Here is a 15,466-nt window from a genome sequence, read left to right on the forward strand (position 1 = left end):
ATGTGATTTTTATAAAAATCATTTGATTCTCTTCTTGGAGCCAGATATTGAATTCAAAAAAGGTGGTTAGACTTACTCTTGATAATTTTGCAAACCTACTTTTCTTCATTGCTGATTTTGGGATTTGCCTTATATTATTTCCTTTGGAATAATGATATGTGTATCAACGTTTATCTTGATTTTGAAACAGTTTAGGAGAACCATACTTCAAGTGTGTTATTTAAAACACATTGCCTCTTGTTTTCAGTCCTTACTGGTACCTTGATTAATTTTTACTGCATACAATATATCATCCTTCCAAAGCTGATTTCAAATTTAAATTTTATTTAATGGCATTTTGGTATTAATGCTATTTGATTTCTTATGGATAAGAATGGTCAACCTCATAATGAGGGAAACCTTTGAAGTTGGACTTTTTGAATCCTTAATTTTCTTCACCATGATATTATTATGAATTTCAGAAATTAAAACTTTTTTTTTTTGGTGGGGGTCTGAATTTCAGCCAGAAATACAGTCTTCCTGTTCCAACCTTCCAATGCCTGTGTTTATAGGTTTCAGGTCCCGACAGTGTGTCAGGCCATTATGTTTAAAATGGAGGTAGGCCAGCCATAAAGGGACTTTTAAAGGTGTTCACCCACACATGTTTCAGAGATTTAATAACAAATACATAGTAGAGCTCTATAAAAAGTTTTATTATTTTATATATTCAGATAGTTTTTTGGATGCTGTATCCCTAGGCCTTTTGACTTTTGCCTTTTATAATACTAATAGCCTATCCTAAAGATTATCATTTCTGATTTATACTCTGCCTAGTAAACTATATCTGTGCTTATCATGCTAACAAAAAGTATGCTATGTGTGTATTCCAACCAACATTTACTGAACACCTGTTTATACCAAGAACTGTGCAAAATTGCACAAATGTTTTCACCTGAGTCATCTCTTTGATGACTCTCTGGTGCTGCCCCCAGCCCTCCCCCAAACATGGCCAATGAGATAATAAGAATAGCATGAGATAGGGACAGTTAACTGATCCTCAGAATTATAAATCAGCGACATATCCAGGACCATATGGCTAATGAGGCGCCGGGCAGAGATTGCATCTTGAAGTCTTCTGACACCATGCCCTGTGCTTGATTAATGTAGGATTCTAAACAAGATTCTGTTCCAAACTGCTGATTTTACAGGTGAAGAAATGAGGTCTTGAAATGGTGAGAAATTGCCTGAAGTGCTAATGTTAATTATTCTTTCCTTTCTGAACTACTATGCTTTCTCCTAGCACATCCAAGTATTTTTAGAAGTAAAAATAGACCTACTCCCTCATATATCTTCACTGTATCATACTGCCTTCCTAACGAACTCATCATTTCCACTAAATGGGAATGATTTCGACTCCTAATCCACTACCCTCCCCATCCTGCCTCTTCCCTGAGGTCCAGATCTCTTTCTCTAGCTATTCCTGAAATCTCTCCTGAGTGTGTCCGGAGAAAAAAACTTAAAATGCAAGGTGTATAAAAACTGAAATTGTTAACATCTTCCATAAAATTTCTCACTCCTCTTAAAGTGCTGAGATTTCTAGGCATTCCCTTTTTAGAATAATTATCTGATATTTCTCTTAGCTCTGACTGCATTACCTCCTTCACTTCATTGAACTTAGAGTCTATAAGCTTTTAATTCCAGAATTTTCAGTTTTGAGCTCTCCCCTGAGTTTAGGATCCATTTGTTTCAGAAGCTTGCTTGATATACCTCTCTGGGTATACTACATGTTTCTCAAATACAATAAGTTCTATTCAAAACTTTGTATTCCCAGCCATTTCCAACAGTATCCTATTTTTGCATTATTGATATTGATTAAAAATTTTACTATGTATTCAGGCTCTGAAGCTAAAATATGTGTCATTTTTTACCCTTCCCTAATTTCAGTCCTCACATTGTCACAGTATAACAAGATTGTCTAAAATGCCACTCAAATTTGGCTTCTTATTTTTGTTCTTAGTTCCGTTGCCTCCATTGAAGCAATGTCTTAATCTCCAACCAGTGTCTTTCTACTCTAGTCAAGTCACTTTCACAGTAATATAAAGAGCATTTATTGGGTTACTGGAACGTTTCAGGAACTAACCTGCTAAGGTGAAAAGCAGAAAACAAAACAAAACAAAAAAAGATCCAACCCTTGAATTAGGATGGTTTGTATTATTGTAGGTAAATTTCCATGACTTTTCCCACTTTTATTTATATTTATCTCCTTCTCTTTCTATCCCTACCACCTTTCCTTTTCTTTATGATACAGACTCAATACAAGTAATTTGAATTGAGTAACTTTTATTGATAGCTGTCATGTACAGTGTTTTCATTTATTGATGAGACTCACTCAAATCTCATTCTCAGTTTTTTCAAATACGAAGATATGAAATGTCAATATTACTGAAGGCATTCTTGAACCACTTAAAATGTGTGATGCCTAGTTTTGGGTTAGTTGAATGAGATTTTAGAAAATCATAAGAAGGCCTGGAGGTAAACTAAATGATGATAAAATACGAAAAAGCATTTCCATTTGTTTGGGCAGAATACATGTTAAATTCGATTATGTTCTTGGAGTACATATAAATTAAACCTCTTCCTAAAATAGGTTTTTAAACAAAATTATTTCCTTAACATTCTGAAGGTATTTTAAAGTGAATTTTTAGTGTGCTAGAAAATATTTTATAGCTTTTTGGAAAAGTGGTTGTCAGACCTAATTTAGTACTTTTCTGTCGCCGATAGGTACACACTGGTGGATATTTTGCGTGCCATCTTACTTTCTTTAGAAGCCATGATTGAAGATCCTGAGCTTCAAGTGAATGGGTTTGTTTTGATCATAGACTGGAGTAACTTCACTTTCAAGCAAGCCTCTAAACTCACACCAAGTATGTTGCGATTAGCTATTGAAGGCCTGCAGGTAGGATATGGAAATTACCTACTTCCTTGGTCTCTTATGTTTGACTTCTCTTGTCTAATGTGTTAGAATGAAAAAATGTCTTACTTACAGAATAACAAAAACAAAAAAAATTTGTAGTTGTTGAGCACAAACATTAAAATACTAACTGAAGAAAGGATTATAGAAGAAACACTGAAGGAAGAGAGTTTGTGACACTAGTACAGTGCTCCCTGTCTAAACATAAATACAGGTAATGAGCTGAGATTTTTAATCTGAAAATCAGAACAAGCAACATTTTTTAGATTGTAATGATTAGCTATTTAGGCTTGTTTTTGTTTCTTTTTTCTGTGCCTATTAATTAGCTAAATATTTTCTTCATTATTTCATTTAACCTGGTGAATTTGGGATATGATCAGCAATATGTTCAACTGTTGGAAAGTCAATCAATATGTTTTTTGGTCTCTAAGATGCAAAGATCATCTCTCTGAAATTTTCTTTAGACTTCATTGGGTTTTTTTGTGAGTGGGAGGGGCTGTCACATGGAATTTATATAGGAATAGTGCTTCTTCCAGTGAGTAATGTTTAACTACTTGGGAATTAGAAGATGGGAAACATATTATTATTTAGTGGTCTGTCATAAACCTGCTATTGTCAAGTTGCTTTTAACTTCCAGGGTGTCCTTCTATTCTCTCTCTTTGCTTTATGCTACTTTGTGTACAATACTTATGGAATTGATTTTAAACTTCTAAAAATATTCGCAAGTTAGTCCTTGAGTGATGTAATTCATTAGACTGGGGCATCAATGTTGAGTAAGCCCAAGTCATCTAGATTTTTACTCATTAGTAATTTCTGACTGCATCTATACACACCTAAATTGATAACTGCTGACCTCTTAAAAGTGGGCAACTTTTCCAGGTGCTGGAAATCTTCGATTTCTGCCTCTGGACTGAATAAGACACACTGATGTTTCTTCTCCATATAGGTTTTTCCTGATGTAGGCTTCCTGACTTGCTCTTGGTGAGACAGCCTTGCTCCTCTCTTATCTTAAACAATGCTTTTTAAAAACCTCCACAGGGACAGTTAATACATGATGGTAGACAGCATAAGATAATGCATGTTTGGAAATGTGTATATCATATAGAATCAGTCCTAACTCTGCCCTTTTTCCAGCAATGTATACGGTGTTCTTCAGTTTGTGAACAAGATTGGTTACCACCCACTATGTTACCTAACACAGAATGGTAACCTAGCCTTTTATAATTGTTATCGCTATTTAACCTGTGTCTTCTCTTTGCACTAGAGCTAGGCTAGGCCTTCAGCTCCTGAAGGACTGGAGAACTCATATTTTTTTTTCCCAAGAAATTAAAAAAAAAACACTTCAAGAATAGACTCTTGCTATTTTCCAACCTACTTTATGGAGTTTTTTAATAATACTGTGATAAGTCATTGCAGGAGAACAAACTGACAATTTGGAGATGTTTGGGAGCTTCCTTGTTAGCTGTAACTACTATCAGAAGTTCTTTAAGTGCTACCTGTGAACACCAAGGAACTACACTCAGATGAAACCTCTGTGCTTATGTCTAGTGAAGGAAATAATCCCATTCTCTGCATGGACCTGTAATGGCTGCACATTTGGAGCTGCCTTCTCTCTGTTCCCCACAAATATCTCAGCCCCTTTCTCCTTTTTCCCAGAACACAAGACAGAGTAAGAAGGGTTGATTCCTCCTAATTTCCAATTAAGAAGCCACTTAAGAGAAAAAAGCTCTTCCTGGGAATAGATTTGATGTGTTACTAACCTTCAAACTCTTTTATTTTAAGTTCAAATTGACTTTTTAATGCTATATAATTACATCTATACCTATGTCTGTGTCTGTATCTGTGTCTGTGTCTACTATATGTATATCTAAAAACAATGGTAATTCTGAATACGAATATAGGATTGCTAGAAATGTTCCGTTGTGACATGCATGATCTCATATTTGGTCTCGTACTGAAGTAACACTTTCTGACTTTTTAAATCAAGTCACTGTTTTACTTTGCATTTGCTATGTGACAAATATTGTGTACCACTATATGTTTCATTCAGAATATGAATAAACATTTTTTTAATATCAACATAAGACCACAAAATGTTTGAAGTAAAGATACATACACAGTTTTAGGTTGCTAAACACAGCCACCACCATGCCAAGACCATCAACACCACAACAGTAATAAACCTCTTCCAGTTAGTCAGTAAAATGAAGAAATGAGAAGATTTTAAATAAGTCAATTAGAACTTATGCCATAATTCTGCTATCATGTCACCTTTATTTAGAAAAACATAAAAAATATTATAGGGGATTGCACCAAAAATAAGAAAGGCTATCAATCTAGCAGCCAGAGAGGAAACTTACGTGCATTATGAATGGGATGTAACTCTGTTTTGAGGACTCCTTGTCTCTTTTTCTCTTGAGTTGGCTGTAACCTATCAATCCACATCATAAACCTACTTTTTTTTCTGCATTTTATTTTATTTTATTTTTTTATTTTGTTATTATTATACTTTAAGTTTTAGGGTACATGTGCACAACGTGCAGGTTAGTTACATATGTGTACATGTGCCATGTTGGTGTGCTGCACCCATTAACTCGTCATTTAGCATTAGGTATATCTCCTAATGCTATCCCTCCCTCCTCCCCCCACCCCACAACAGGCTGCAGTGTGTGATGTTCCCCTTCCTGTGTCCATGTGATCTCATTGTTCAATTCCCACCTATGAGTGAGAACATGCAATGTTTGGTTTTTTATCCTTGTGATAGTTTGCTGAGAATAATGGTTTCCAGTTTTCATCCATGTCCCTACAAAGGACATGAACTCATCATTTTTTATGGCTGCATAGTATTCTATGGTGTATATGTGCCACATTTTCTTAATCCAGTCTATCGTTGTTGGACATTTAGGTTGGTTCCAAGTCTTTGCTATTGTGAATATTGCCACTATAAACATACGTGTGCATGTGTCTTTATAGCAGCATGATTTAAAATCCTTTGGGTATATACCCAGTAATGGGATGGCTGGGTCAAGTGGTATTTCTAGTTCAAGATCCCTGAGGAATCGCCACACTGACTTCCACAATGGTTGAACTAGTTTACAGTCCCACCAACAGTGTAAAAGTGTTCCTATTTCTCCACATCCTCTCCAGCACCTGTTGTTTCCTGACTTTTTTTTTCTTAAGCAAGAGTATTTAAAGTGACCTGGCTAGAGATAGCACCATATACCTTGTATAAAGATACATGAACCATTATTATATATATTCATACATGAATATAGTATAAGATCAATTAAGGGACAATGTGGGAGGGTAGAAATAGAAAAGCTTCTAAAGGCAGACAGAATAGGATTTGGATGGCAACCCTGCCATGCATCAAATACTTGGGCACTTGTTTGAATCTCAGTCTATTCATTTATACCAATTTTCAAGTGTTATTATATTAGAAATGATATGTCTTCTACCTGGCAGGTAATATCAATGATTAAAGTAATTGATGTGGATCAGCTCATTTTTCAGGTGCCATATTTTTCTGGAGGTGCGCTGCCTTTCTCACAAGTCAGTGACTACATAAACTGTGATGAATTAAAGTTGAATGACCTTGGGAATCTGAATAATACCATAGTATTCTTTTGGTGCTCAGACTTTAGATACACAGACTGCAGTCTTTTCTACAATTTTTCTGTAGTTAAATAGCATCTAGATATTTTTATGTTGGGTGTCAAATAAAATACATTTTCATGTTAGAAGCAAAGAATGAGATTGTTTCACCTGGTGAAATTTCACCTTTGTTTCTTTTGGAAGAAGCTCTAGGCATAGCTGGAAAGGTGAGGATTGTGGAGATATCCTTGGCTTTGAAAGTTGAGTGAAAGTTTGCTAAGTGGACAAAAACAGGTAGGACATACTGATCAGAGCAACATTGGGGAAGTACTCTGAACAAACATGCAGCTATGGGGGCTGAAAACACAGGATGAATCTGTATTAACATGGCTAGAATGGGAAATGAATTGAGGAAAATAACCAGAGATGAGGCTGGAAGGGCAGGCTGAACCCTGGCTCTATGGCATAAAAGACTGCATACTATATGGTGTGGCTTGTGCTCTCCAAATATAGGGAGGTTTGGGACAGGAAAGCATCCTAATCACTTCTCTGATTTGGAAACATCCTTTGGATAAATGAGCTGACTTAGATCAAAGGAAAGAGAAGTTAGATCTGGAGAACCCCATACCACCTTTGAAATAATTATAATAGTCTCATTTTTATAGGATAGGAAGTGAAACTTTGAGGAGTTTAAGATGCTTAATCAAGTTTTCTCAGCTGACCTCAAGGCTTGAGTCCTGGTTGTCTGACTCCAAAGGCCAATGTCTTTCATGAATCTTGTTTCTATTGTTTCCAGGCCTGTCTCTAAGAAACAGTAGGTAGGCTCAGATCAAAGTAACTTCTCCCACCAATACTCAAATTCTCACATATTAATATAGGTGAAATTTATTTATTGGAATAGACGTGCAATTCTAACTAAAGATGTCACAAATGGCTGGCCTGTGGCTTTGGACTTTTTTGACACCGCATGGCAGAACCATGTTCTTTTCCCAGTGAGCCATCTCTTTAAGTGACTATTAGCCTCCCAGTTCTCTAGGATAAAGCATGAAGGCCAAGGGGAAGCCACTTTGCTGATCACCAAAGATAACTTTTATTAATATAACAACAAAGTGATAAGCCATTCATAATATTGGTCCAAGGTAAGTTTATATGCTTTCTCTGTGCAAAAATCTTCAAATGTTTTCAAATATGAAAGACAGCAACCATTTTTACCAACAAAATGTATTTCCTTGATAGGTAAGGCACAACATCAGACTTTTTTTTTTTTTGTGGAAAGGGAGTATTCAGGGTGGCAAACAGAAAAAAAAAAAGAAAAAATTAGAAAGTATTCGGCTTTGATAGAAAAGAAAAAGAAAAAATTGTCTTCCTACTTACAAGAAGTTAACTGATTAGGGTAGTCATAGAAACAGGAAGTTTCTTAGAAAATCAATACAAGATTGAGTGAATGTAACTGGTCGGCTAAGATATCTGCCTAGAAAGCCAACTAAAACACAAACTGTTTAGAAATACCTACAACCTCTTAGACTCTGAATTTACAGTAAAATTACGTGCTTTTTTTGGGGAGGAGGGGGAGGGTTACTGTGTCTTTTTAATAAAATAGCTCTAAAACTCTTTATTAATGAGAAACTCGGACTTTTTTATAAATCCAGAATCTCCCAATGTATAGATGACTTTTAGCTTATCCTAGCCCTACCCTGCTGCCCTTGAGACATATTTATCTGTTTTTCTCCCTTGCCTCTGCCCTACTGGGTCTCTGTGCTTTTGCCTTCACAATTTCACAGAACTCCCCAAACTCCATCTGCCAATAAGTACATAATGTAGTCAAGGCATGGCTTGCTGGCAAGGGGTTTGGCTGTAACAAGGGATTGAATAGCTCTTTGAATTGCTACGTAAGACTCAGATGTATGGCCATCACAAAATGCCTAAAATAGTGCCAGATAGCGTAAGAGCCCTTAATAAGTAGGACTTGTGACAGAATAAAGAATATGTAATCAATTCACTGGTCCTTTCATTTGACTCAAGGGCCCAGTGTTACCAGTGGCCACCAATCTGCTAGCTCTGAGAGCTGTGATCATTCATGTGGAAGGCAAAAAGTGCTGCTGCTACACATTCTGGCTCTAAGCGTTTGGAAGCCCAGTCCTACCTAGGGAATCTTGCCAAAAATGCAGGACATGCTAATGACTTGGAACATCACTGTCCAAGGCTGGGGCGTGAGGAGCTCTCTTAGCTTCACTATAGCATTTGCTTATTCAGTCCTTCAAGTCCTACCTATTTGTAATTTCTAACAGCTTTGAAATTGCATGTGTGTATGTGTGTGTGTGTGTGTGTAAGATGGTTAAGGGAGAGTGTAGAAAAGAACTTAGTGAGATATTGACTAAATTAGGAATTCATAATAAAACAAAAGGAGTCTGTTTTACAACAGTGTTCTTTGCAGTGGTTGTTAAGCTGCCAATAGTTTTCAGGCTTAGAATGCTTTAGACAATAGCAGAAACCTCTTGTTTACGAGCTACATTTTAAGCTTAAGGCAGCATTATGATACATTGATGGGAGGGGGCTGAAGCAATGCCTATCTTTTTGAAAGTAAACACACAGACTCGTGAACTGTATTCATTCAGGCAGCCTGGAGATGGGAACGTTTATTTCTACATTTTATATGCAGAGGCATTACCACATTGAGAAACAGTGACAAGGGTAGTGTGTAAAAAAAGTGACATTTTGTTCGTCACATGCATAGCTGACTGAGCTAAGTGTGCTTCTTCTTAGTTGTTACTTAACCTAGAACAAAATGAATGAAAACCCTAAAGTTGCTTTATTTCATGGTGTGAGAATGTAGTTTGGCTGAGAGGTTTAGTTCTCAGAAGTAGGACGTTGTAAGTCTTTCTTAAAAGCTGACAATAGGTAACAGCTATATATAATATTCAGTTCAGCAAGCAGGCTAAGGATTATATAATCTTTGATAAGGGACTAGGTTAATTCTGTACATATGCCTATCTATGTACATATAATTGATGTATTTTTCTTGTGTTAAAATTGCTGTTCATTTCTTTTGATTTTGAAATCTGTTAAAAGTGTCTAGTTGTAGGAAGCAGGTGTCAACCTTGACAAAAAGTAAAATAGAGAAATGAGTGCTCTAGGGTTATTTAACATTTACTGAATTAAAGAGAATTACTAATTATTAATAAAATTTAATACTTCTACACCTTCAACCACTGACAATGTGACTTGTTATCATTTTGCTTCAAATAATAGAACAACTGAAGTAACACAAGGGAAAGAAGAAAATAACACTTTTTGGTCTGAGTCATTGAGCTAATGACAAATGGATAAAAAGTAATTATCTATAATGAAAAACTGAACAAAGCATATGAACTACTCTGGATTTCATTTTATTGGCTATGTTTAGACATGTCCTGAACTAGAGAACAAAAAAGATGAGTGAATGCAGGCCCTCTCTTATTCTTTTCAGCAGCAATGTAAATCCATCTTGATGTGTTCTTCTTTCCCAGCAAAACCTCGTTTTTTTCTCTCTTCAGATCAAAACTCCAAAATGTGAACATCAATTTATCCTTTTAAAACACTAGGACTCAATGGCATCGGTTTTTTCTGTAGATACTGATGAAATTGACATGCTTGTCTTTTAAATGTCTATTCATTTCATTTTTATAAATTTTATCTCATGAACACTTAATTAAAATCTTTCAAGTATCAATTTAAAGGGTTAGTTTTGTTTTCTTATATTTAAAAATTCTGGTACTATATTGCCAGAATCTTAGAAGTGAGTGATTCTCTCTTATCCATGAATAATACTCTTGTTCTATTCTCTTAATATTGTTCTGAAAACTAAAATACTCTTTTTTCTTTATATTCTGAATAGCTTTTTTTTTTTTTTTTTTTTTTTTTTTTTTTTTTAAAGTGGGCTTGATTTTCTTCTCTTCTGCATTTGGAGAAGCCACAGTAAACTCACAAGAGAAATGCCTCCTTGGATTCATCCTGGGATACCATTTGATGTGCAATTAATAACAGTGTGTTTCTATGACCTAAAGTCAACTACATTTTGAAAGTCTTCAATTTGAGTTTTAAAACATGGATGAGTATAAGGTCATTACTTAATTTAATGATAGCTGCTATAACAAACAAACCAAAATGTGTACATTGACTCAACCATCTCTCACATGAAGTCTAAGTGATGGTGCTGCTCCTTTTGATTCAGTGGCCCGTATTCCTTCCACCTTCTTGCGCTGCTGTCTTCTCCATATGGTTTCCAAGCCCACTTTGCTCAATTTTATTCCTTTTCCCTGTAGGGTAAAAAGCAGGGAGAATCACATGCAATAGATTCCTATGGGTCACATCTGGATGTGTTGCACATCATTGCCTTTTGCATTCCACTGGCTAGAACTCAGACAACGGACAATCATTATGACAGGGGAGGCTGAGAAATTGAATATAACTTGGTCTTAGGACGAGGAGGAATGGGTGGGCACCTGTACTCTCTTTCACAATGCTGACCCTCTAAAATAATTTTGATGATTCTTCAGTCGGCACTGTAAGGGGTGTTTTGCTTATGTTCTGTGAAAGGAAGAGTTGATAATCAGGCAGTGTTTTGAGGAACTTTAATTCCTACATTCAAGTACAAAGGAATAAATATATCATCCCTACAATTCATTCTATGTACTGACTGTTCTCTGTACCTGACTAGGTTTGCATAGGTTAAGGGGCAGGCGATTTCTATTTTTTTGTATCAGTATAGCTATATCTCTATAACAAATGCAATACACCTGTGATTCTATCAATTCTACTCTCCACAAATTTCCCTGGCTCCTGTGATGAGTATTTCCAAACATCCTAAATTTAAAAAGAAAAAAAAGGTAAATTATTCCTGTAAATTCTGAAGACTATCTCCAGGACAGCTGCATTAGTCTGGGTTCTCCAAAGAAATAGAACAAATATATAAGGCGATTTATTATATAAGACGTGGGCTTATGCAGTTATGGAGGCTGAGAAGTCCCAGAATATGCACTCACCAAGCTTGAGACCTTGCAGGGCTGATGGTATAGGTCCAGTTCAAGTCCAAAGGTCTGAGAACCAAAAGAGCCTATGGTATAAGTTATAGTCCAAGTTCAAGTTCAAAGGCAGGAGATGATCAGTGTTCCAGCTCAAAGACAGATAATTAGAGTGAGACTCTTACTCTGCCTTTTTTTTTCTATTCAGACTTTTGACAGATTGGATGAGGCCTCTCCCCACTGGGGAGGGCAGTCTGCTTTACTCAGTCTATCCATTCAAATGTTAACCCTATCCCAAACACCCTCACAGACACCCAGAATAATGTTTAACCAAATACCTGAGCACCCCTTGGTCTAGTCAAATTGATACAATAAATTATCACAATAGCTACATAGGTTGAATATTCCTTTATCCAAAATACTTGGGATCAGAAGTACTTTGGATTTCTGTATTTCTCAGAGTTTGCATTATACTTATCAGTAGAGTATCCCAGATCTTAAAACCCAAGATCTGAAATGTTTCGACAAGCATTTCCTTTGAATGCCATATCAGTGCTCAAAAAGTTTTGAATATTGGAGCACTTCAGATTTTGAATTTTCAGATTTGGGATGGTCAAACTGTAGCAATATAGCTGTTGCTTTGCCTTGAAGTTAGAAATCATCCAAATTTGGGATTCAGTTGTCATACAATGAGAATAAGACATTTTTAAAAATGAGGTGGCCTAACAAGAAACTTTCAGAAATGAATACTAGCTGCTACAATACTGAGAGAGTTTCACGATAAAGTCTTGTTATATGTGTGGACTTAGAGAATAGAATCACTGTTAAGCTTCAGCATGTAAATAGGATTCACCATATTATCAAGATTTATCAAGTACTTTACAAACTGGTTGGAGGTTTACTTACTGTTTAGCCACATACTGAAAACATGCAGAAGTCAATACAATTTTAATCAGTATAGAAATTAATAAATAAAATTTAAAAATACATTATCATTACTTAGTCTATCAATTATATTATATACTTCAAATAATCAACTTTCCTCTTGGGAATATTCTAGAAGCTCTTTATGTTATAATTTTTCCCTCTTTTTATTAGTCCTATATTAGAGCTGTCATCCTAGAAATTTAAAAAATTTCACTTTTGTGTCATCTTAGCTCTTGCTCGAATTTCATTGCTGCAAATCTTAGAACTCTTTTCTCTCTCTTTCTTTTGTTTCGTTAGACTCAATCTTAAGGGCTTTTGTCATTGTTCACTTATCTGAAAGAGTATGGGGGGGTAAAATTGCAGAATATTTGCATTCTCTAAAATGTGTTTATTTTGTTTTCACATCTGTTTGACAGTTTTACTAGATATACAAATATGACTTCAAAATAACTTTTTTCTTAGTACTCTGAAATTATTACCTTATAGTTGTTAGGCATCCATTATTTCTGATGAGAACTTTGAAATTATTATCTTATAGTTGTTAGGTATCCATTATTTCTGATGAGAACCTTGACTTCAAACAAGTTCTTATTACTTTGTAGGTAGCTGAAATCTCTCTGTAAAAGATTTTAATACCTTTTTTGTTATGTTTGGCATTTAAGCACGCAACTGGGAGGGGATCTTTTTATGTGTCCACCAGACACTTAATATATGCTTCAGTTAAAAAAAAATTATTATTTTTTCCTCTGATTTTTTTTGGTGTTTCTATAGCATGGATTTTGTATTTGTGTTCTTAGTCCTCTGTATATAATAACATTTCTGTTTTGTAATTACATATATATGATAAATGTTTTATTTTTATTTTGAGACCATTGTATTATAGATTTATATGCAGTTGTAAGTAATAATGCAAAGAGATCCCATATATGTCTTTCCCAATGGTAACATCTTCTAAAACGATTGTATAATATCACAACCAGGAAATTGGCATTGGTACAGCAGGAATGAAGGACCTGGTTGCCTACGCAGCCTTCTCTGGCATCACTCAGATGGGGATGAGATGCCTTATTACAGCTTGGTGAGGGTGTAACTCTAGGCTCCCCTCTCAGCCTTTGCTGGTATGGGTGAGGATGAGGCCATATTTTTTTTTCCTGATATTTGGCTAGAATAGTACAGTTATTACCTAAAATTGTTGCTAGTATGTATCTTTCCTGGTTCTTTGGTTAGTGAGAACAAGCTTTTCTTATGGCTTTTAGTCTTTGTGTGCCCATAGGATTTTCCAGTTTCTTTAGCTTTAAATTTGGGATCTATGAGGCAAAATCAAACTAAGGAAGCTTACCACTGTGTCATTCTTTGGGTATCAAGGCCCCTAGCTGGTATACCTTATTCTCCTTACCTTTCAGAGTATTCTTATGTTTATTTTATATATAATGTTTAGGCATTTTAGTTATACTTAATGGGAGGAATGGGGAAAATTATTACCATCCCATCTTTGCGGAAGCAGAAGTTAGAGCCACATGTACATTTTATCTTCTAAAATTTTATCAAACTGTCTGATTTACTAATGTTAGTCTGCCTCATTTGGTTTCTAGTAGTGTTGAAAATTCATCATAGTTTGTACTGTCTGCTGTCATTTAAACTTGTGGAGGGAGGTAAGGAAAGTGTGCTTATTCAGTCTGCCATGTTGACTTGGAAGCTCCTTAATGCCTTAAAGCCAGTGATTAGTTTATGATTACAAGATGATAAAAATGAAGGTCATTAGCCACCATTTTTACCTTAGCATAATGGTGGTAGGAGATAAATTATTCTTTTTCTATATGGTAATTGTTGTATGGTGATGATGATAATGATGATGATAAAGATGATACTCTTCAATCTGGATCCCCAGAGAGGTCTTTTTTCCCCCCCGGGGTAAAATGTGGAAGAAATTTATTTCCAAAATCAAAATTCTAATGGATGTACTTATAATTCTTGGCAAATAAATGCAACCAGCCTTGAACTAAGACTCTTAAGCTTAGAAAACCATGCTTATTTGTAGCTGGATAGTGATGCAAGCAGATTGGCAACTTTATCACTTGATTTCAAAAGACCTCAGGGAGATACATCTGGTCAGCCCATTATTTCTCTTAAGATGACTAAGGGAAATCACATTCTGCCTCACATAGAACAATGATGGGTTTCTGCAGGACTGGACAACAAACTATATTTAATGATAACTGAGGCATGGTGTCTTAACATAAGGTGGATGATAAACATCAAAGCAGGTCCTATTAAATGCTAAATGTGGAGACATAATTTAGTTAGGGAAAGGGAAGTGAAAACACTCTTATGTAAATAACAGGAAACTGTGTTCCAGTTTTATAGATATTTAGAACTAGGAAGGACCTTAACTCAAAAAGAGTAAAAGTAACTTAAACATTGTTTAGGAACCATCAGAGGAAGCCTAGATTGACTTCAGCAGCACCATGGAGAGCTCTCTGGAACTCAGTTGCTGTGGTGTGTCCTTTTCTCTGCAGTTCTGTTTCTCTCTAGCCATCAAGGTCTTTAAAGAAGGTCCCTCTCTTAGAATAACTTGAGGCTGCTGCAGAAGTAGGGTTTTCCTGCATTGTCTCTGAATCTCACAGTTTATGTGTTTGAGTTGCCAAGCTTCTCCCTACAGGAGTGCTTGTTTTTCATTATTCAGCTCTTGTTTTTAGAGTTGGTGGAATTATTTACTGGAAGCTTATGTGTTGGTATTAAGAATAGAATTATCCCCTCCCTTTTCTTTTCCCTTGGAGGCTTCCCATAAGGTTGTTTATAACCTAATTTACAAGCACAAAACATTCTTAAGTTATATACAATAAGAGAGAATTGATGTACTGTGATTTGAGTTTTATCATGAGGCCACATAAGGAAGAAAGAGATTTACTTTTTCTCATCCAAGAAAGCATCTAGGAAAATCATATTTTGATTATCTGCCTTCTTCATAAAGAGATTTTGGAGAACAATTACATAG

General features: G+C 35.6%; 1 protein-coding gene across 1 annotated transcript in view; it reads left to right on the forward strand.

Moving 5' to 3' along the window:
- The window catches only part of CLVS2 (clavesin 2), an 81,609-nt gene that overhangs the window by 11,592 nt on the left and 54,551 nt on the right, over window positions 1–15,466 (forward strand). The window contains exon 3 of the mRNA XM_003827601.6: window positions 2,761–2,935. Coding sequence (XP_003827649.1) covers window positions 2,761–2,935 — 175 coding nt within the window. The remainder of the gene's footprint in view (window positions 1–2,760; window positions 2,936–15,466) is intronic.

This window comes from Pan paniscus, chromosome 5 (assembly GCF_029289425.2).
Source record: "Pan paniscus chromosome 5, NHGRI_mPanPan1-v2.0_pri, whole genome shotgun sequence".
In the NCBI taxonomy this organism is placed as follows: Eukaryota; Metazoa; Chordata; class Mammalia; order Primates; family Hominidae; genus Pan; species Pan paniscus.